We start from the raw sequence: 23553 nt of genomic DNA on the forward strand, positions 1-23553 counted from the left end.
ACCCACGAACAGTTGGTCTGCTTGCCTAATCCTAGCAAGTCTACTGATGTAAAAGCTTAAAGCCTGCCTTGGGTTCCAGCCTATGTAGCCTTACTTCCTCTTTCCCAGGATGGGGAGGCGGATAGAATGAAGGCAAAGTAATTTTCGGAGTGATGTGGAATTCAGAAACCACCTTTGGGAGGAAATTAGGCTTCACCTGTAGGACAACCTTGTCTTTATGAAAAATTGTATGAGGGGGTGTTAGGCAGAAACCTGTGCAGTTCACTCTGGGACCACTGCAAAAGATTTAAGATTACACGTGTTTGGCAGTAAACCCACTTGGTAGCAGTCTGTACCACACAGATTCACTTCGTAGCTGTGGCTGAGCAATCAGACTTCGCTCAAGAAGAGTTAGGCAGTATACAGAGTATTCACAATAGGTCAAAAGTACATAGTAGAACAAGTAAAAACTGACCAGAGCTTGGTGTAAGAGAGATAATTATTTATTTAAAACCACATCTAGAAAAACACACAGGCACTAATAGTAAGCAATTCAAAAACACGGTCACTAAAAGATATACACTCCCTCAGAAGAATATTAGACAAGTCTTAAGTAAAGCCCCACTTATTTTCAGACAGCGGTGAGCGCTTAAGGCAGATGGCACTCTAATAATTTGTTTTAAAGGGGAGAGAAAAGCATAGAATAAATTGAAAGGAGGTCCCAACACTTTTACAAGAACACAACAAGATAGGAAGGCAAAGTAAAACCTTGAAGTTAGAGTTCAATAGGCTGGATCCACTTTAAGAGGATCAAACGAAATGTGTCCAAGGTCACACGGTTGCAGTGCACAAAAGTCTTGAAAAGGTTCAAAAAGGAGTTGGACCAAAGAAGGGGACCAGTTAGAAGGTCAAGGCGGCCAGCCTAGTCCAGAAGGTTAAGGGATTATTATTACCTTGTAGCAATCTTTAGAAAGGGAGGCCTGGCGGACACAGTACCTTAAAGTGGAGAGAATACTCCAGCGGGAGCAGTTGTTCCTGGCAGCGATGCAAGTCAGTGCTTCGTCCGGGGGAAGAGAGGATCTCGTCGGGGAGGAAGACAGGAGTCCGTTGCACTGCCCGGGAAGAAACCAGCCGCAGAGTTTCTCAGGTAAAAGGAGCGGTCCTTTGATTCGCGGTCCAGTGGTAAGTGGCTATCCGGTTGCCGGGGTGCTTGGCACGGGCAGTTCGACCACAAGCTGGTCTGGGGTACGAAGAGAAGAAGGTAAACTGGTTGTGCCCACCAGGCAGGGGAAGAAGCGTCTCCAGCCGGGAAATCTTCTCTGTCGTCGGGAAGTGGCGAGTCTGTTCCGCAGGGCTCCACCGGTGGTGTCGTCGTGGTAGGTCGGCTCAGCTTCTCCCTCGTCGGATTCTCAGGTCCTGTGGCGACTTCTGAAGTTCCAGTCCCCCAAAGCCCTGCTTTTATGCAGCACACCCCCATTCACTCAGCCTAGCTGTCAATCACATGCTAAGTGGTGTGCCGGCCGGCTCACCACTTGGGCCAATCACACAAGAGTGCGACTTGAGTTACCAAGGTAACTCAGTCCAGGGTGCCTAAACCCCCTCCCACACTCCCTGTGGTACCCAAATAGAGTGGCATCACTTTTGGAGGCTTATGCTGAGAAGCCCGCCAAAAAGTGGAACAAAGGGCTTGACTTGGGTTGGAGTCACAGAAGAGAACACAAACGCCATTTTAGAATCGAGTCCTGGCAAAAAATACCAACCGGCGAATTAATATTAAATAAATAAACCGGCGGTAAGTTCGAGGCTATGGGAATTAAATAATTAAAGTTAGTAGCCTCGAAGAATGGGAAAATCCCATAGGGATATATTCGCGGTCGAATATAAAAAGTAGTATCCACTGCCACCAGCCAAAACTCGATCGGGGGGACGGAGACGTGCCCCCTCGACTAACAGACCCCGGGGCAATCGAATTGCCCCGACCAGTACGTCCACAATATGATGGTTTGTACTGGTTTCTGTTAATTTGGGACTAGTAAAGCCAATGGTGACTTTACATGCCCTGGGAGACAGTAGTCAGTCCCAGGGTATGGAGTCTATGGTGGGGTGTCACTATGACACCCCTGTGTCACTGCACGGAGGGTGCTGTGTAACACATAGTAAAAACACAAAAGACCCTATGGAGTAAAGGACCCCATAGCCCATAAAACACATTAACAGTCAAAGGAACACCATACATCATGTCCAAGAGTGGGAGAAAGAGTCTCACTCTTGGCAGGAGAAAAAAAACAAACTCCAGAAATCCAGCAAAGCTGCTGGGGGACTCACTAGGTTAGGAAATTCAGCCTAAAGAGAGAATTCTCCCCAACAGGGGGTTTACAAGATAGAACTTGTAATTCGCACACCCTTCTAGCAGATGTTAAAGCCACTAATAAGATAGTTTTAAGGGTGAGAAATCTTAGCGAACAAGAGTGGAGTGGTTCGAAAGGAGTACCCATCAGGAAATTTAAGACTACATTTAAGTCCCATAAAGGAACCGGGAAAGGTTTTGGAGGGTAGACATTAGTTAATCCCTTTAGAAATTGTATTACTAAGGGTAATTTGAAATACGAATGTTCCCACGCAGTGCGCTTGAAGATTGATAGCGCTGCGAGATAGCCCTTGATAGTACTGACTTGAAGGCCTGAATTTGCCAAGTAGAGTAGAAAGGATAACACCGTTGGTGTACCACATGAAAAGGGGTTGATATTTTCTTCTCTACACCAGCTGCAAAACTTGTTCCAACGGCAGCGGTATAAAGACTTTGTTGCTGGCCTTCTGTTTGAAAGCAACACTTCCATGACGTCATCAGGGAGGTCCCAATCCTTGTATCTCAACCTTTCAGAATCCAGCCGTGAAGGTTGAGGGTTCTGATGTCTGGATGGAAAACCTGACCTCCCTTCTGTGAGAGAAGATTCTCCTTGAGTGGAAGACGAATTGGAGGGCAGATGGACATGTCCAGAAGGTCCGGGTACCACGTTCTCCTGGCCCAGTCTAGGGCAATTAGGATCAGGGTTCTCCGGAATCTTCTCAACCTCCTGATCATTTGAGGAATGACAGGGACTGGTGGAAACGCGTACAGGAGTGGAAACTCCCAGTCCACTACAAACACGTCCCTTAGAGCTCCTCTCGGGGGAAATTCCCTTGAACAAAACAGATCGCCCTTTCTGTTGGTACTGGTGGCAAACAGATCCACTTGAGGGGTTCCCCAAAGGGCGAAGATCTCCTGAAGGACTTCCTGAGCTAGTTCCCACTCGTGGGAGACTGTGCCCTCCCTGCTCAGAGCGTCTGCCGTCAAGTTCTTCTCTCCGGCTAGATGGACTGCCGATAGAGAGCTTCCTACTTGAATTGCCCAAAATCAGAGCTGCATTGCCTCTCTGCACAGTGGTAGTGATCCTACGCCTCCTTTTGTTGAGGTAGTGCATGGCCACTGTGTTGTCCGTCATTATCAGGACATTTTTCCCCTGTACAGATGGCAGAAAAGCTTTCAGCGCTAGTCTGATTGCTCTCAGCGCTAACAGGTTGATATGTAGTCTGGACTCCGATGGAGACCAACGACCGCTGATGGTCAAGTCGTTGGTATGGGCTCCCCACCCCGTGAGTGAGACATCTGTGACTACTGTTATCTCCGGCCATGGTTGCCAAAACAGTTCCCCCTTCAAGATGTTTTTCTGGCAGGCCCACTACTGAAGGTCTCGAGTCACCTTGTCTGGAATATGGAGGTCTGTCATTCTCCCCGAGAATTGTGACCACTGAGTCCTCAGTGCCCACTGAAGAGATCTCATTCTCAGGCGAGCCTCTGGCACAAGGAAGATGCAGGATGCGATGAGGCCTAGCAACCTCAAAAAGTCGAAGGCTGGGAGACTTTGGGCATTTTGAAACTTGGTGACCATCTGCAGAATATCTTGAGCCCTCACCTCTGGTGGCGAGGCTTTTCCCAGGGAAGTGTCCAGGACCGCTTCAATGAACTGGAGTCTCTGTGATGGTATCATCTGTGACTTCTTTAAGTTGAGGGAGAAGCCCAGTTTGTGAAGGAAGTGGCAGACATAATCTAGCTGGATCTGAGCTTGTTTCAAAGATACAGTTCTGATCAGCCAATCGTCCAGGTAGGGGTAGACGTGGATCCCTTCCCTCCTTAGACTTGCAGCCACTACCGACATTAGCTTGGTGAAGACCCTCGGGGCGGAGGTCAGCCCAAATGGCAGAACTCGAAAATTGATAATGAGAGCCGCCAATTGCGAACCTCAGGTATTTCCTGTATTTGAGATGGATTGGCACATGGAAATAAGTATCCTGGAGGTCCAGAGATATCAGCCAGTCCTGGAGCTGGAGGGCCTGAAGGATCTGAGAGAGAGTTACCATCTTGAACTTGTCCTTCCTGAGGAACTTGTTAAATTCTTGTAAATTCAAGATAGGTCTCAGTCCTCCGTCTTTCTTTGGTATGAGAAAGTAGGGGGGAGTACCAGCCCTTGTTCCTCTCCGCTACAGGTACCGGTTCTATAGCACCTTTCTCTAACAGGTCTACAATTTCCTGCAAGAGGAGCGGATCTGGAACTCTCAGAGAGCTGTTCCCCGGTGGATGACTGAGGGATGCGTAGAAAAGGCACGCAGTAACCTTGGGCAACTGTCTCCAATGCCCAAGCATCTGACGTAATAGCCTGCCATTCCGTCAGATGTTGAGTTAACCTGCCCCCTACTGGTGTTTTGTGAAGAGAGTCCTCGGAGCGGTTTGGAGGCGGCTGATGCCGAGGATTAAGAGGCACGTGCTGCGGCTTTTGTGTTTTTACCCCATCCACCTCGGGTGAATTTCTTCTGACCCCTTTGAACCGGCTGTCCTCTGCCCTTTCCGAATGTGGAATAGAAGTGAAAGGACTTACCTCTCCAAGAGGTTCCTAAAGGGGCGATATAGTGTCTGACGGATTGCAGCTCCTAAGGATTTTGCTGCTGCCTTTGATGTTTGTATTTTTTCTAAACTGTCATCCGCCTTCTTACCAAACAAAGAGCCGTCAAAGGGCATATTCAAGAGTCTGCTTTGCACATCTGGAGCAAAACCAGACTTTCGCAACCAAGCAAATCGCCTGGTTGTTGTACCTGCAGCCATGGTCCTGATACGGTCAGCAGAATCGATGCCAGTCTGAAGGGATTCGCACATTGCGTCCTTACCATCCTTAATGATGTTGAGAAACGCTTCCCTTTCTTCTCCCTCCGGGAGGCAGTCGGCCGCTGATGAAGCACACTCCCAAAGTGTGTGGCTGAACCTTGCGAGCGTACAAGTAGCATTGATGGATTTCAACGCCATGCTACATGCGGAAAACACTTTTTTGGCCATAGAGTCATATCTCTCATCATCCTTATCCTGTGGAACAGTAGGGTAAGCCGATTTACTACCTGCTGAAGTAGCTGCCTGAACAACCAGACTCTCCGGAGTTGGGTGTTTGGATAAATATTCAGGGTCAGCAGAAGACACCCGATATTTAGCTGATAGTTTGTTAACTGCTGGGATTACCTCAGGCGTTTCCCAGTTTGCCAATATTCTCCTTTGTAATGCCGCATGAAATGGCACCACAGGATCCTCCTGTGGACCTTTGACCAAGATGTCTGTGAGGTCGTCTTGCTGAAAAGCAGGTGAAGGTGTGGACCATCCCATAAACTATTATTCTTGCCATCAAGGTTCTGTAAGGGGTTTCAGCATGTTCCCCTGGGTCTGATGTGGCAAATTCCACTTCTGGGGAAGTGTCCAACCCACTTGCTTCCTGTAGGGTTTCATGGAGGTCTTTCAACCTACCTTCCGCAGAGGTAAATTCCTCTGGTGCAGGAGTTGCAGATCCCTGCAACTCAAAAGGTCTTTCCTGATCTGAATCCTCCCCTTCTTCATAAATAGAAGATAAGACCCTGGAGTGGTCAGGTCTTGAAAATGTTATAAATCCCATTTCTAGAGCAGGAGGAGCCAAATTGGTCATGATTGGTTGAGAAAACATCTACGACGCAGACGTGAAAGGCTTTGAAGCCATATAAAAAGGCGTCGAGAAAGGTGGTAGAGGCCTCGAACTCGAGAGTATCGGGATTCTACTCGAGGTTGTCGACGACATTCTCATGCTCGAGGCTCTGGGTGTGGCCACTGGCTGTGAGGTGGCCGTGGGTTTATCCTTTCTCGGCGTCAACGTCGAAGACGGCGTCGACTTGACTGACCTGTGCGTCGAAGAACCCTTCGATAATGGTGTCGACGCCGATCTATGTGTCGAAGGGATCTTCGACGACGGCGTCGAAGACTCAACTGTGCCTTTACTCGAAGGTTTGTGACGCTCTCGAGCGGCTTCTTTCGCCGGGTACTGCGACTCGTGGCTTTTTGATTTTTCGGGTCTTTCACCCAGGGTATCAACCTCAGCAGTCTTCGAGGGGGTCAAGGCCGCTTTCTCAAAGATGATTAGCGTCTTTTTCCTGAATTCCTCCCACTCAGCCTGAGAGCTATGTTTTGTGGGGCAGGAGACCCTTTTTGGGGAAAAGGAAGAAGACAAGGAAGGGGATCTTCGGCGTCTTTTTTGAATGCTTAGATCTCGAAGAGTGATGGGAACTGCTTTAAGACCTAGAACGAGAATGTCTTTTATGATGGCGAGGAGACGAATGTCTCGACTCCGCCGAGGAAACTTTCAAAGAAGTTTTAACTGCTTTACCTCTCTCGAGCTTCCCCTTACGCTCCTTGAAGGCTTTCGCCGTCATGGACATGCAGTCCTCGCACTCCGAACCATGGTGCTCGATTCCCAGGCACCACAAACAGATCCTGTGAGGATCCGTCAACGACATTTTCTTTCCACAGTCTCGACATTTTTTTAAGCCAGACTGTGGAGTCGTCGGTTCAGGTGAGGAAGCCATCGAGTAGGAGTCGAGATTCACGAGCAATATATCGATATATTTGACTGAAGAACTGATTCCGAGGCCCCACGAAGCGCGGAAAAACGGAACTGAGCAACAGACGCTGCGCGAGTATTTATACGCGTGGTGACGTCGGCGCCGATATGGAGGCTTGTGTAATACAGGCCTATTTTAAGAGTTGGGTCCCTAATACCAAGAGAAGTCTTATGAAGCTCCACACAGACTTTGGAAATTCGTACGCAACAGACTGTAAATCAGGGCGGACGACAACACTTGTGTCGCCTACGGGGATTCAATAAATGAACGCAAATACTGCTAGGCCGTTTCCACAGCATCCACCACCTTGGGTCACTGTCGCATTCCAACCCAGATTGCGAACAGGATCCATTCTCCAGGGTGCCTGAGCTACAACTGTGCCGTGTCCCCCTGACCATGAAAACAGTAATTGTTGGGGACATTTTGTGCGGTCTGTGTGAAATTTTCTATAGTACACATTCTGCAATGTACGTGACAACATCATCCATTTCAATCTGTAGGCACTGCTCAGGTCCTTGTATTCTGGGATTTTTTTTAGTCCTGGTTTTAAATTGGAAATAATTCTAAGCTGGGTAGTGGGGCAGCAACCTGATGGGGGGAAGAAGTAGTACTTTAAGGCTAAGATACTGACTAAAATAGGAAAACCTGACTGGGTGTTCACAATAATTAATTGAAAGCAGATACTGCCAACCTACATGTTAGAGTCTGAGAAAACATGGGCACAGATACAGAATTTTAAAGACGGATGTGTTATTTTTAGCCAACACTTATCGATCTACAGCATGGACTACTTGATGTTTCATTGAGGACAAACTGATATGATCTTAACTTTCCCATGCCTTGCGTAACAAACCACCTCTACAATATTTCCTTTGGCGGTTAGATTTAACAGAAGCCCTACTGGGAGAGGACTTTCATAAGCCAACCTTGGAAGAGCTGAAAATGTTCACCATATAACCAAACTCTTACTTAGTAACAAACCTGAGCATTAATGTTTAGACTAAGGAGAAAAGTGTTTGGTGCAAAGTACAATTATCTTGCACACAAGATTGTTAAGCAATAAATTGTTCACACAGGTACATTTAACCTTTAAGAACAGATGCATTAAGTCAAAGTAGTAAAAGGCAAGTAAAGTAATATTTACACATAAAACCACAGCACACACCACACTTCAGAATGTATAGTTTTAAGGTAAATAGTCTCACAGTTTATTCTAAAGTGGTGGTGGCAACTTATGGGGGAGTTTCAAAGTAGTTCAAATGTATTTAAATTTCACCCATAGGAAATACTGCACTCAGTGTAGTAGACCATATTAGAGACAGTGACCCAATTCATAGGATTTTAAAATCAGGTTACCTGCAAACCAAGAAACAACTACCAATCCCAACCATCCAGGGTGATGCCAGACAATTGCTAGGCTAAGATACTGCCACCAAATGCAATGCTAAATCACTAGTGTAGCTGCTAGTAAGGACTTGACACAACAACCCCAAGGTAACTTAAGGCAATGGGGGGTACTGATCTCAGTCTAGGTTCTAGCATTGGAGGTCCAGGTGGTAACATATGAAGAGTTTTTCTGACATATGAAAACTGGGTACGTCAGTTCTGGCCTGCACCAGCAACCTAACTATTCTCGAAGGCAACATGCAGGGCTGCGGCTGAATGTGAAGTAGGGGCTCTGCTTCCGATCCCACAGACAAGATGAGCAGCTGAGGTGATCCTGCAAAGAGTCTGCAGACACAGGAACTTGGGACCTCTCGGCTCAGGCAGTAGTCCATTTGATAGAGAAAGCAGTAGAGCAGTGATGGCCAGAGCCATTGAGGATGCTGCAGTGCAGGTCACAGCAGCATGCTGAGTGATATCCAGGAAAAAAAGCTCCTCTTCAGATGGTGCGAGACGGCAGAATCAAGAGAACCAGGGGGTTGATTGTACATGCCCTCTGTGTTACTCACCTGTACCTGTGCTACGAAGCTAAATAAATAAAAGTAAAACATTTTTAAAAAAAAGAGAACCAGGGGGCTGCAGAATTCTGAATCAGTTAAGCCCACCCGTTCAAGGCAGGCAGACACAGTAAGTGTTCTACCATGTCTAAGGAAAAACAATGGTTCGCCTTGCCGTGGATGGCTGGGCCCAGGGTTTTCCTAGCAACAGTCTTTGCCTTGTGTTTCTAATATTTGACTCAATTGGTCAGATGATTAATGGCTCTAGACCTATGTAATGATGGACTGGGGTTACTATAACCCATCTGTCGGGGACCTCCTCTTTTTGAACTCTGAGTGGCTATTTAAGTACTGATCGCTGCAGCTCAGGTACAGCTAAGATCCCACAAGGTCAGGGCACGTATTGGGGCTGTCTAGAGCATCCTACCCAACCTCCATGTACACTAAAGGTTGCTTCCAAGTGTCTGAACAGAATGTGTAAAAGGATGCTCACATGTGGCTACTGCCCAAAGAAAATATTGCTAAAGTGACAGTGAACCATAGTAGGGCTACTAAACAGTAAAAAAGTAGAACGGTGCAAAAGGTCATAATAAAGGTATTGCTGTCACTATCATTTCCGGGCTTCACATAGTATTAGAAAAATGCCCATACAACAAAAAGAAAGGAGAAACTTAGTTGCCCTGCAAAACTATCCTTACGGGAGACAGATATTGGTGCTAAACCACTGAACTAAATGGGGAATACGCCCCCCCTGCACTAACCCCATGGATCAGTGCCCCTAAACAAAACATTAGTTAAGTGAGTGAGGTAATACTTTTTTTTTTTTTAAAGAACCCTCCCCCAGAAATCAGGTCAGGGTCTCCAAACAGTCAGCAGATATGCTGTGGTCCCACTGAAGTAGATGGGTAAGCTAAACAAAATCTTCAACAACAACTCACCTGTACTTATTTGCAAATGCTCTTGTTTTAGTCTTGTACTTTCATTCGAATGTTTAATATGCACACATACATGTGCTTCATGCCAATGCTGCATTTGGTTTACAAGAGCACAAACATTCAAGAAATGGGTTTGTTCATATCATTAAAAAAAGACTATTGGTGTTTAATAAGTGGCAAAGTTTGGCCAGAACAACAGAGAACAAATGTTCTTAATAAGTTTCAATCTCCTGGAACACAGACATTGTGAAAACAAATTATTAGGTACTAAACTTGATGCCCACATCGCACCTCCCCAGTCCAGGCAAAAGGAATGCTTATGCGGTGATCTGATTCATGACCTACTTGGCACAATTTTATTTTCACTGGTGCCCTCTTTTAATTCAAAGATGTAAGCAGATAAGTAAATGCATTAGATTTAAAGGTTTGATTACTTACGTCTTCAATTATTGGGTCAAGAGTATCTGTTTTATCCTGTATAGACAAACACTGCTTGCACAATTCTAGACGTAGAAAAATTTGAATTTGGCACCTACAATACATAAACAGGCCAGATTAAAAGAATTAATAAATTGCCCTCTTTACACAGAATCCCGCCCACACAAAAGAACCCAACAAGCCGACGCACACAGCTCTGCACAAGAAAATCATCTCTGGTCCAATCCTTGAAAATATATTTACATACATAAGCACATAGATAAAAACGAATTTGGTTATTTCTCGTGTTCCCAACGGAATACAAAATGATCAGGACCTGGTACAGTGTAAAAAAAAATAAATAAATAAAAATATCAAACAAAAAATAATCGACATGCAGCGGTTTAGCCTAGTGTGCAACGGCTACAAATTACGTTTTTTAGAGTTAAACCAGAAAGGGTACAACTAATACAGCAGCTATCTGAATATAAGATTACAATATTGAACCCATTTGAGATTTACAAATAAAGAGAATGCAACAGTGATATAATGTTCTTAACTAGCCCCATTCCAAACTGTAGAAAAAGTCACTTATTGTTCCTTTGTTTAACCATTCAATTATCTCCGTTTAACTATTTGATTGGCCGTGTGACATACTGGATTTGGATTTAGCTCTACAAAAGGTCATCTTGTTCTGTGCAAGGAATATAAACTATATATAGCCTAATTTCCACTGGGAATCCTCCCTCCCCCCGCCCCCGACACCTGGGAAGGCCTGCACTCAGTTAATACATTTAGGCACAGCCAGCAGGTCAATCCACTTTAAGGGATCAGAAGTAAGACTCGGACACAGTGGTGGCATGTTTCTTGATGAAGACTTATTAAATAAAACAGGGGTGACAAAATGCCTCTGTTCCCAATTCGAAGAGTTGTTACCCTAACTCAAAACAAATGTCCGTGCCACAATGCAAAAAATAAAGTTCTCTGTCCGTGTCCAAATCCTAAACTGTCCCTCACACTCTAAACTAAAGCTACTGGTGAAAAGGAATTACCACGTTACTCACCGTAGTGACCACCTTACTCCTAGTCCATAGTCCCCTTTCCTCCATACTTGGAGGACATCTCTCCGTCCTGTGGGAAGGGACCGGAGCACTTTGTAAAAAGCATCCACATTTTTCCAAAAATGTGTCCTTCCTCTCTTTCCTGCGCGGGGCCATGCACGCAGCCGTAACCCCGCCCACCTTGGCTCCGCCCCGCGCATCGCCCCTCAGTCCTCTTCTTTGCCAGGTCAGAGACCCTTTACCAAAAACAGAGGAACCTTTTTAGAGGGGACGGCGGGCGGGAGTATGGAGGAAAGGGGACAGGGGACTAGGAGTAAGGTGGTCACTACGGCGAGTAACCTGGTAATACTCCTACGTCCCGTCCCCTTTCCTCCATACTTGTGGAGATTCCCAAGCACTCCTTACAGGAACTACGGGTGGATGGAAATACCCCTTACTGAAAAAGGTTCTTCAGCACAGCCTGACCAAACTGAGCATCAGCTCTAGAACTCATATCGAGGCAGTAATGCTTACAGAAAGCAGATGGAGGCCCAAGTAGCTGCCCTAGCGATGGACTCCCAGGGAACATACTTCTGAAAAGCAACCGCAGCTGCCTTGCTCCGCACCAGGTGCGCATGAATACTTTTAGGAGGTTTCAGCTTTTGGATAGTGAAAGACTCTGTGATGCAGGCGGCAATCCACCTAGAAATAGTTGCCTTAGACGCCTGCTTGCCTTGAGGGTTACCGAAAGTCACAAAAAGTTGAGAAGAACTTCTAAGCTCGGAAGTCCTACCCAGGTAGCACTTAAGAGCTCTTCGGACATCAAGACAGTGTAGAACCCTCTCCACCTCAGAGGCGGGGTTCGGAAAAAAGACAGGTAGGGAGATCGATTGATTCAAATGGAATTCGGTCACTACCTTCGGCAGAAAAACCGGATTAGTTCGAAGGACTACCTTGTCCTTGTGAAAGACCAAGAAAGGATGCTCCACCGACAATGCCTGGAGCTCACTCACTCTCCTTGCCGATTTGCCGGCGACCAAAAAGGACACTTTCCAAGACAAGTACTTGAGGTCCACAGTAGCCATTGGCTCAAAGGGTTTATGGCATAGCGCCGTCAGGACAACATTCAGGTCCCATGGCGGGTGCAGATTACAAACTGGAGGGTAAAGGCGTGTTAAACCAGCGAAATGCCTCTTTACCACTGGGTTATTCAGAGAAAACTAACACTGATCCATAGAAAGATAAGCGGAGACCGCTGAAAGGCAAGTCCTGCATGACAGAACATGAACCCCTGACTCTGCTAGGGAGGACACGAAGGACAACACCGTGCCAACCGTTCCCCCTCCCCCCCCCCCGGATCCAATTTCTTCTCTAGACACCAATGACAGAACCTGAGCCATTTACTCTTGTACTGAGATCTGATTGAGGGTTTTCTGGCTGCCTGGATAATACGCATGTTATCCACAGACAAATTCAGCACCATGCCGCCAAGCTAAGCGATTGTGGGGAGGTGTGCCACATCTGCTGTTCCCTTTGGTGAAGAAGACTGGGAGTTACTGGTAACCTGATCGGCGGACACACCGACAGGTGTGGAAGTTCTGAGAACCAAAACCTGGCCTGCCACCACGGCGCTAAAAGTAGAAGAGAACAGTTGACAGAACTCTTCAACTTCCAAATTGCTCGATGAACCAGAGGAAGAGGCGGGAAGGCGTAAGCTCTCATGTTGTGCCATGGGATCTCGAGTGCGTCCCCCAGAGAGGAGGCTCCCAGCCCCTCTCTGGAGGCGTACTGAGGAAGCTTCTTGTTCATCGCTGTGGCGAAGAGGTCCACCTGCGGTGCGCCCCAACGCGAGAAAATCTATGATAGGATCTCCGCCTTAAACTCCCACTCGTAGCTGACCACTGTCCGCCGGCTGAGGGCATCCGCGGTGACATTCAGCCGGCCCGGGATGTGCACTGCAAGCAGCCAGACCCCATGAAGCACGCCCACTCCCAAATCTCAATGGCCAGATCCACGAGAGGGGGAGACGTCGTTTCCCCCCCCCCATGCTTGTTTATGTAGTACATTGACACCACATTGTCCGTTCTTATGCGGACCACCTTGTTGACAATGAGAGGTCTGAACGCCTTGAGCGCCAGAAAAATCGCCAGAAGCTCCAAATGATTTATGTGCAGGAGCTGGTCCTGAGGCGACCAGAGGTCCAAGACCTGAAAGAGATCTAACGTCGCACCCCACCCGAGGAGGGAGGAGTCCGTCTTGATCGTCACCATTGGGACCGGGTCCTGAAACCCCGCGCCCCCAGACAGATTTCTGAGAGATGACCAGCAGTTCAGGTCCACTCTCATGGAATCCGGAATCATTATCCGCATGGAGTCTGAGTCCACTGCCTGACGCCATGAATTCCGAAGGGCCATCCGAGTGTCTCATTTTGAGACAAGCAAGAGGAAGAGCCAGCACACACGAGGCCATGAGGCCCAGAAGCCTCTGGAACCCGCCATTCTGTCCCCGGTCAGGTATACTCTGCAGTCAATCGTCGTGTTCAAACGAAAACCCAGAAAAATCAGGTCCTGAGGGACCATCATGGAGGATTTCCGCAAGTTCACCGACAGCCCAAGATGGAACAGGAGCTGAAGGAGAGACTGGAGGTTGCCCACTGCCGTCAGCGGACGCGTAAGAGCCAATCGTCCAAATAAGGATACACATGGATACCCTGAAGACGAAGATAGGCCGCAATCACCGACATCTTCGTGAAGACACACAGCGCCGAGCTAAGTTGGCTGTACCAAAAAAAAAAAAAAAACTAAAAAAATCACTGAAAAAAATGCTGTGGTTTGACCCGGTAAAGGTGTACCCCATTATACCATTTAAGGGGAGCAGGGGTGTCCCCCGATCCCCTTAAATGTATAATGGGTCCAGCGGTTGCAGGGGTGTCCGCTGCATCTATTACATGGATTGCGGCGGCAAAACCACTGGCTTTTTGCCACGATTTTTTGTGTAAACAATTTGAGGCAATTTTAACACATGGAACTATCTGTTAGATACTCCCGCAGTCGAGATAGATTACAGGGGTGAACATTACACTGACACCTGTATTTCATCCCAGGCTAAAACACAATGTGGGTTCAGGAGTGAAGCCCAGACACCAATCCATACATCCATCATGACCTGGTCATGGCTAGAGTTGCATATGGCCTTAACAATACTACAGAAGATGGTTCAAGAGTTTTAATGTTACCAATTAAAGTTACTCACCGTAGTGACTAGAGTACTCGGTCCGCTTTCCTCCATCCTTGTGGGGCCTCCAAACATGGGGACAGTACTGGAACCTTTTGCAGTGAAAAATTGGGCTTCCCCTTTGAATTCATAGTAAGCAGGGGAGCAGCCTCAAGAGTGTGAACGCCCCACCCTCCGGGTCTCACCTCAGTCCCCTATGAACACATTGGATGCTTAGATACCTGGCTACTCTTAGTACACACAAGTGGGGAAAGGCGGGTGGGATGTATGGAGGCAAGGGGACTTTGGACTAGGAGTATTCTAGTTACTACGGTGAGCACTTTAATTACTTATCTGTCCCGTCCCCTCTCCTCCATCCTTGTGGGTGATTACCCCAAAAAAGACCATAGGGTGGAGCCGTGACAACCTGCCTCTTATCTAGAGCGAAGCAATAAGGTTTTTCAGAAACGCCTAGGCAAAGTCTGCATTGCTTCTTGAGCTAGTGTCCAGTGAGTCCTGCTTACAGAAGGCCGACTGAGTGGCCCAAGTAGCCCCCTTGCTGATGACATCCCAAGAAGAATGTCTATGAAACGCGACGCCCGTGGCCTTGGCTCGGACCATATGGGCATGAATACCATCAGGAACAGGTTTGCCCAGGGCCGTGTACGCCTACGAAATGGCCTGAACCATCCAACAGGCGATGGAAGCGTTGGAAGCCTGAGAGCCGGGGGAGTAACCCCCCCCAAAAGTGAAACAAGGCCTCGGACTTCCTGAAGGATTTCATCAGAGATAAAACTTAAGGCAGTTCTTTTGATTCAGATGAAACGGAGAGACCACCTTGGGCAAGAAGTTTGGGTGAGTGTGCAAGATGACGTTCTCATGAAACGTGGTGAAGGCCTTGCGCAAAGTCAACACCTGCAGCTCACTAACCCTGTGCACAGGGGTGAGAGCCACCAGTAAACCTGTCCAAGTGCCACCAAGCGGATGTCCACAGAGGCCATTTGCTTGAAAGGCTTGTGCTGCAAATCTGCAAGAACCACACTGAGGTCCCAGACCAGGAGCAGCATATGCACCGGAAGAAAAAACCTAGACAACCCCTTAAGTTGGACCTTAACCACCGGGTTGTCAGACGAAAACATGTTATGGGGAATTCTTGTGAGCCCCAATGGCCACCAAATAAGTGTGGCAAGTATCCACTTGAAACCCAGAACGAGCCAGGTGTGCTGAAAAGGCCAATGTGTCACCCAGAGGACAGGTGATATGGTCCAGAGCCTTGTCACGAGCCCAATGCCAGAACCTAGTTCATTTGCTCTTTTACTGAGACCGAACCGAGGGCCTCCTGGCCTGTCGAATGACATCCTAGTTGTCATCTGAAAATTGAGCATGCTGAAGCCTCAACTGGTCAGGAACCAGGCCACCAGTGGGGGGCAATCAGGATGAGGCAGCAACCCACCGAAGCCTGTAATTTGAAGATGGTCCGTTGGAGCCGAGGGGTGGGCCGGAACACAACACCTGCGGTTGTGCCAAGGTGTCTCCTAGTGATCTGCCCATGAAGCAAACTGAGGCACCTGGCATTACGGGGATATGCAAACATGTCTAGGTCCGCAAACCCCCCCCCCCACCCCCCAACGCTGGAACTGGGGCAACAAGGCTTCTGTGTGCAACTACCACTCGTAGGTGTTGAACCCCAAGTGGCTCAGTTACTTACCCCTGGTAACGTTCTTTCGACTGGATGTTCCTCCCATGCATTCCTCATCTTTGATATTCATATCTCACCAGCTTTGCTGCTTTAGAATTATTTTTTAAAGGGCAGAGGGCGCTGTACTCTATGTCGTGGCATTGATGTCCCTCGAGTGCCTCCATTGAGCGTCGTCATTGTTAGTACAAATAGCTTGTGCAGCTCCCGTTGGCTTCAGTTCTGTTTTTCCCATTCCCCTTTATTGAGAAACTTAGCAGGTGTACCCCAGACCGCAAGCTCTCAGGAAACCGTGTAATACACGTAAATTGAACAGCGGGGAAGGCAGGGTGGGGCGATGATAGGCAAACAGCCACCCCAGGTCAAACTGATCAAGCCGTCACCGGCAGGAAGGCAGTGGCAGAGGTGATGCAAACATATAGATTGCGAGACATATGGCAGGAAACACCCACACACCATGGGTTACACCTTTTATTCTGCACCACACGGCACATACACAAGGATTGACTACATATATATCTCAGAGGAACTGGTTGAGGTGGCGGCCCGCTCCAAAATTGAACTAATTACCTGGTCAGACGATATGGTCTCCGTGGGTCTAGATCTAGGGGTGCTGGTTCTGCTATGGAGATGACACCCACCAGCCTGCCTGGTGGAGCCAGGGGTTTGCACGCAGGAATCCATCGGGCCCAGTTCACGCTCAGGGTCACTTAGGACGCTGCCATCACTGGAGGCTCCCTCAACGTCCATGGCAGCCTCTGCATTTAGTTTTTCGGTCCTTTAAAGTTTTTGGCCTAAACAATTTACAGGACTTGCACTGTTTTTCTGCATGGTCCCTAGGAAAGCAATGGTTACACACACTGTGTGAATCCTTCCAGGGAAACTTCCGTTACAGGAAGGACAGAATTTAAAAGGTTTATTTTCCATTGTGTGGAAAGATAGCAGCCTGGCTGAATGTAAGGAAGTACAGGGGAATATGCAGTCTCAGTGAGATGGAATATGACCACCACCCACTCTCTACTGTACAGGGCCGAGGCCTGTTCGGGCATAGGTCAGCTGCAGACTAAGTTCGACATGGGGAGAGTCGTCAACTGATTGTCTTGTCCTCGAAAGCCGCTGCCGGAGATCTTGCGGTGTACGGTCGTCGAAAGGACAGAAAGAAAGTAACTTTTTCTAAGTAATGGTGAAAAGATCAGCCAGAAGAAGGAATTGCGATATATATCCAAGAAAAGATCAGCTAAAAGGGGGCACACATCAGAGGCGACGGGGTGGGGGGGACGACATCACAGGCGACGAGGTGGGGGGGACGACACATCACAGGCGTCGACCAGAGGCGGTTGGGAGGGGGGGGGACACAACATCACAGGCGACCAAGGAAGGGGGGTGCACACAACATCACAGGCGACCAGGGGCAGAGGGGGCACACAACATCACAGCGACTGGGGGCACACATCGCAGGCGACCAGGGGGGAGCAGCACACTCCACATCACAGGTGAGGGGGGGGGCACCACATCACAGGCGACCAAGGGGGGCACAACATCACAGGCTACGACCAGAGGGGGGCGAAGGGGCACACATCACAGGCGAGCAAGGGGGGCACACAACATCACAGGCTACGACCAGAGGGGGGCGAAGGGGCACACATCACAGGCGACCAAGGGGCATACCTGTAGCGGACAGGGAGCCGAAAGGGCCTTAGATGCGGGCCTTTGATAGGCCAGGAGCAGCTCCCGCCTCCCGGACGAGGTGATTGGGCTAAGTTGGAGTAGGTAGCCAATCATGGTTGTTTGTGACCCAGGCAGGGGGATGGCTCAAGGCCCCGTGAGAGGGCAGCCATTATGAAGAGGGTAGCCTGGAAGAAGAAAATGTCAAAGCAGCTCTGCTGTATATGGAGTGAATGGGCAAGCCCCTTCCCCATAAATGTGCAACCAGCGCAGATCAAGGCACGCGGCCCACACAAAAATGCAGCTCAAATTGCAACAAGGGCACATGAGTGCCGTGCATGGTGATTTTAAGCCCAGCAAAGTGGCTAACCAGCCAGTGGAGGAGGGGGGAAAGGCAGCGGTGCAGGAAGGAAAGGAGCATGGCTTTGCGTACGCTTAGCTGGTGACCGGCTTGATACTGATGTATTTACAGTAGCATGTTTTGGACTCTTTCCTTTGATGAAAAGACTAACCCTTCTTCCGTATTTCTGACGGCTCCTGGGGACTGTTTGGTACGAGGCTTGATTTTTTCTAGTTTATTGAGAAGCCCAATTGGAAGAGAAGGTTTATAGTTCTTTGAGTATTTTGTCTGCAAATTTGGGGAGACTCCCCTGTAATCAGCCAGTCCTCCAGATAGGGGAACAATGAAATTGCTTCCCTGCGTAGGTGCACTGCCACTACGTTTGTGAATACCCTTGGAGTGGATGCTATGCCGAAGGGTAGAACCTTGAATTGGTAGTGCTGGTTTGCCATCTTGAAACGCAAGAACCTTCTGTGCACTAGGAACATTGAAATATGAAAATGGGCTTCTTTCATTTCCAATGTTGCCATGTAGTCCCGCTTTAGCAGTGGGATGACTTCTTGTAGCATTGTCATGAAGAATTTGTGTGGCTTGACATAGGGGTTTGCAGGACGTAGGTCTAATACTGGGCGCATTGTTAGATTTATTTTTGGCACGAGGAAGTAGGTCGAATAGATACCCTTGTTTAACTGGTTTGCGGGGATGATTTTGATGGCGTCCTTGAGCAGCAGCGTTGCAACCTCTTCTAGGAGGATGCAGTGTTCCTCCTTCGAGGTTGGTTTTTGACGCGGTGGATGGTTTAAGGGTCGCTGAAGCAATTCCACGCAATTAGCACCCACTTGTCCGAGGCAATTCCCTTCCATGCATGCGTGGGTGCAGTATACACGAGAGGCATGGGAAGGGACCTGAAGCGGGTGGCCTTTGTTTAGGTGATTTTGCACCACCTCTGGAAGTGGAAGACCTCCCCTGGCCCAAGATCTATGCTGGCCACTTTGGAAACATTGCAAGGCTTGTCCCCGATTGTTTCCCCAGGATGAGCCCAGGCTTTGGCCATTGCCGGAACCTCTGTGAGTTTTGTCCTTGAAAGCGACGAAAATGGTTTCCGCCTCTTTGGCCTTGTGGCTTATTAATTAGATGTGTCGTACTCGTCTTTGGCACATTTTGACACATCCTCAACGGCTTTACCGTATAGAACATTGGGTTCTATTGGCATGTTGGAGTGTTTCCTGTCTCCAGTTTGAATCCCAACTGGCGAAGCCATGCATGGAGTTTTAATATCCACGGCATCCAAATTATTCTTTAGAAAGCAGTTCGACACCACCTTTCCTTCTGCTACTGCGAGGGATAGCTTGGATTTGAGAGGTTCCGGTGCTGATGCCATTAGAGTTGCAACTTCACCCCACTTATGGCAGTTGTAACATGCCAATAGAGTGGTATTGTATGCAATCCTTGTCTGAAAGGACGCAGAGGTGGCCACGTTCCACCCTAGAGTGTAAAGCTTGTTTTCTTCATCTAGGGCAGCTTCAGATGAGGCGGTGTTCCCGCCCTCTTTCGTGTAGGGGGTCTCCACTAACGAGTCTGGTTTCAGTTGACCCCTTATGTAAAGTGGGTCTATGGGCGCAGGGTGGAGCATCTTTTCAATACGTGGGCTCAGCCCGCGTTTGGCTTGGCGTTTCTAGTGAGGGCTGAATTCTCCTTTGTATTGATTGGATGAGGGGTATAAACTGGTTTACAACTTTAGTCCCCTAAAATGTCCTCTACAAAATCCTTATCCAATTGCATCTCCCAAGTTTGGAAATGCTCTGCTGACTTTATGAGCATATCATTAAACTGAGGTTGATCTGCCACTGGTGTGTCAAGGTTATCGGGAGAGGGTAGGATGTGTTGGGGAGAATTCTCATTCTATGGCTAATTTCCCTTACCTATAGAGTCCCCCAGCAGCTTTGCTGGATTTGAAGGGTTTGTTTCTTTTCTCCTGCTAAGAGCGAGACTCTTTTTCCCCCACTCTTAGGCATTTTTGCTATATGTGTTCTAGGCTATTTTTGTGTTTAATGTCTATGGGATTTTCCCAACACCATAGGAACCATCTTTATTCACATGTGTTACACAGCACCCTCTGTGCAGTGACACAGGGGTGTCGTAGCGACCCCCAAACAGACTGCATACCCTGGGACTGACTGTCTCCCAGGGCATGTAAAGTCCCAATTGACAATTTTTATGAACTAAACCAGTACAACCCATCTTACTATGGAGATACTGGAAAGGGTTAATAGTTTTTCCCCTATTTTCATTTTCGAGGGGGTACCGTACAGTCCCTCTCTCTAAAGTTTCTGGCTGGTGGCAGTGGTTACTACCATAAATATTCAACCGCAAATATTTCCCTATGGGATTTTCCCATTGTTCAAGGCTACCACTTTTTCTGACAGCCTCTAAAATACCGCCGGTTTATTTTTATATTAACATTACTCCGGTAGGTTTTATTTGCCAGAACTTTAATATAAATTCTGTCTCATGTCTTTCTCTAAACTCCTAACCCAGGTCGGGGATCGTTTGTTCGTCCTTTTGGCGGACTTCTGCCAAGAAGCCCTCCTTTCGGCGCCACCGAGTCTGGGGTGTGTTCATTGTGTGGGAGGGGGAGAAGGACCCCTGGACAGGGTTGCCTCAGCAACCCATGTCGCACTCTATCCTGATAGGCTGGAGGGCCTCCCGCCAAGGATGACCACTCCACTGTGTGAGGGACAGCTAGGCTGTATCAATGGGGCTCTTTTTTGCATAAAAGCAGGGTCCTGACTAGAAGAGCAAGATGTCGCCACTGGAACTAAGAAGCCGAAGAGGAGAGAAGCCAAAGACATCTGCAACGACTGAATCACTGATGAAGCCCTGCTGCAGCGTCTCACCACTTTTCTCCAAACGACGAGAGAAGATCTTCATCTACAAGAGCCTTCTTCCCTTGAGCTGGTGGGGCCAACCAGTTTGCCAATCGCCTTCCTGGACCTGCCTTGGTAGAATTGCCAGGACCCTGTACTCGGAGGCCAGATAGCCAGGCACCAGTCCACCCGGACCGCGATTTAAAGGAGCATACCTTTTATTCGTCGGGCAGCACACGGCAGGTTCATCCCTCGGTAGTGCAGTAACTCGAACCTTCCTCCACGACGAGAGCCTCTCTTCCTCTGCTGGATCCCGCAAACTGCAGGAACTACCAGGAACAAACGCCACCGCAGGAGCCACTTCTTCATTTTAAAGGTACATTGTTCTGCCAGGCCACCCTTTGTTCGCGGTAGAGCTAAAGGTGTTTTCAATCCTTTACCTAACTGTTGGGTTGGCCACCCCTCTCTCTTAACATTGTCTTTCACTTTCTGCATCCACCTTTTCAAAATAGTTAACCAAAGACTTGACTGCAGCTACAAGACCATTTTGCTCCTGATCCCTTTCCCTGTACCACTGACTCTGGCACAGGCCTTTTGACTCTGGCTACATTTGTTAGAACTGCCTTCTTTAGATTTCTTCTCAACTAGAACTGCGTTGATGCACCTACTTCTTATAACCCACTTTTTCTTCCCCTTTCTAAACCTTGTGAAGTGCCATTTTGCTAAGTTTTCATTTAAGTATATTCCATACTAATGCACTGTCTTGCTTAAACTGGTTCACACACTTATGGGAAGTGTTGCTAGGGTGTGTAAGAAGGGAATATTTTCTTACCTGCAACTCCATTTCTCCAGCATTGGTATCTTTCATGGATTCACATGCTTAGAATATTCCCCGTTGACAGACTGGGAACCCTCGGTAAGCTTATATAGCCTTTTCCTATAGGAAAACTTTCGACACTTTAGTGTCCTATCTATGTCGTTTTGGGCCGTGCACGCACGCCCTACCAAGACGTAGCGGTATAAATGCCCCGCCCCCGTGGCTCCTTCCAGATTTCGACCCCTCCAAGTGGAACGGGGTGAAACCAGAAAAATGCGAAGATTGCATTTCGGAGAGGCCGAAGGGCGCATGTGAATCCATGAAAGATACCAATGCTGGAGAAATGGAGTTACAGGTAAGAAACTATTCCCTTCTCCAGCATTGGATCTTTCATGGATTCACATGCTTAGAATAGAATGCACAGCAGTGAACGTGAAACAATGAAGGAGGTGTAACTGCAATCGAGCAATCACCCCATTCTGTCAAAGAAAACGAAACATGATTACATAAGATTCGATATCAACCACTTGTCACCTTACTGCATACCGCAATATACGCAAGTTAAAAAACAGCCTTCCTCCCGGCTCACAATTTGCTTATCCTACCCATGACCACGCACAGCATTACGATGTCCTAGACAATAAGAGTGCAGATAGATCCAAGCAGAACCCTACCGACATTAGAGCACCCTGCCCCACCCATCATCACAGCCCCTCCACGATGACCAACCTTACTGTCTCTCAAGCAACCACCCTTATCCCTACCGATCGCAACAATAGACTTGGTGCCAGAATCCACCACAAAACTAGCAAACGCCCAGCTAAACTACCCAGCAAAACTAACAAGTACACTATAACCCCCATCAACTCTACCCTCCATACACTAAAAGGAGCTCTTCTAAATGTTAGATCACTAGTCGCCCATTCCATTGAAGTCGCCGACATCATTCTGACTAACAACCTAGACTTCCTTGCTATGACAGAAACTTGGTTACATGAGGCTGCGGGACCATCCCTTACCCTAGCCATCCCTGACAACTACACTATCCTCAGAGTAGACAGACCTAACGCTCGAAGGTGGTGTAGCCCTCATCTTTAAGTCCTCACTTGATATCAGACTAGGCTCCTCTCCTCTACTCAAATCATGTGAACACCTTACAGTTAAACTACAAACCTCCCCGAAGAGTACTATCACTATGCACCTAATCTACAGACCCCCGGGTCCACCTGGCTCATTTGAGGAAGATATCACCTCCCAAGTAGCCGAAAGCTCCAAACCTTCAGCACAAATGATTATACTGGGAGACTTCAATCTCGGGTTTAATGACCCTCTTGACACCCCTGCCATTGCCCTGGCCACGGCATTAGAGGAGCATGGCCTCCTTCAACTCTGCTCCAAACCCACCCACTCGAAAGGCAGAATCCTTGAATGGGTAACCGCCCTCAATTGCAACATCACCCTAAAGGACCCTGTACAGCTCATCTGGACGGATCACCACTTCCTCCCCCTTGACATTAATATCAACAACCTAGTGCACAAAAGGCCTATTATTGCTCCGGCCTGCCTAACTAGGAAAAAGAGCAAAATCACAGCTGAAGCCTTAATGCCTCTGGTGACCCCCATTCTGAACGCCCTACCAACTACAACTGACTTAAACTCGCTGGTCAACGCCTATAATGACTCCATGGCTAAAGCTATCGAC

General features: G+C 48.0%; 1 protein-coding gene across 4 annotated transcripts in view; it reads right to left on the reverse strand.

The window, feature by feature from the left end:
* Positions 1-23553, reverse strand: part of TICRR (TOPBP1 interacting checkpoint and replication regulator) — a 1117313-nt gene that overhangs the window by 679508 nt on the left and 414252 nt on the right. For all 4 annotated transcript variants that reach the window (XM_069624305.1, XM_069624303.1, XM_069624304.1 and 1 more), the window contains exon 10: positions 10235-10328. In XM_069624305.1, coding sequence (XP_069480406.1) covers positions 10235-10328 — 94 coding nt within the window. The remainder of the gene's footprint in view (positions 1-10234; positions 10329-23553) is intronic.

This window comes from Ambystoma mexicanum, chromosome 11, assembly GCF_040938575.1.
Source record: "Ambystoma mexicanum isolate Mex_15411 chromosome 11, UKY_AmexF1_1, whole genome shotgun sequence".
In the NCBI taxonomy this organism is placed as follows: domain Eukaryota; kingdom Metazoa; phylum Chordata; class Amphibia; order Caudata; family Ambystomatidae; genus Ambystoma; species Ambystoma mexicanum.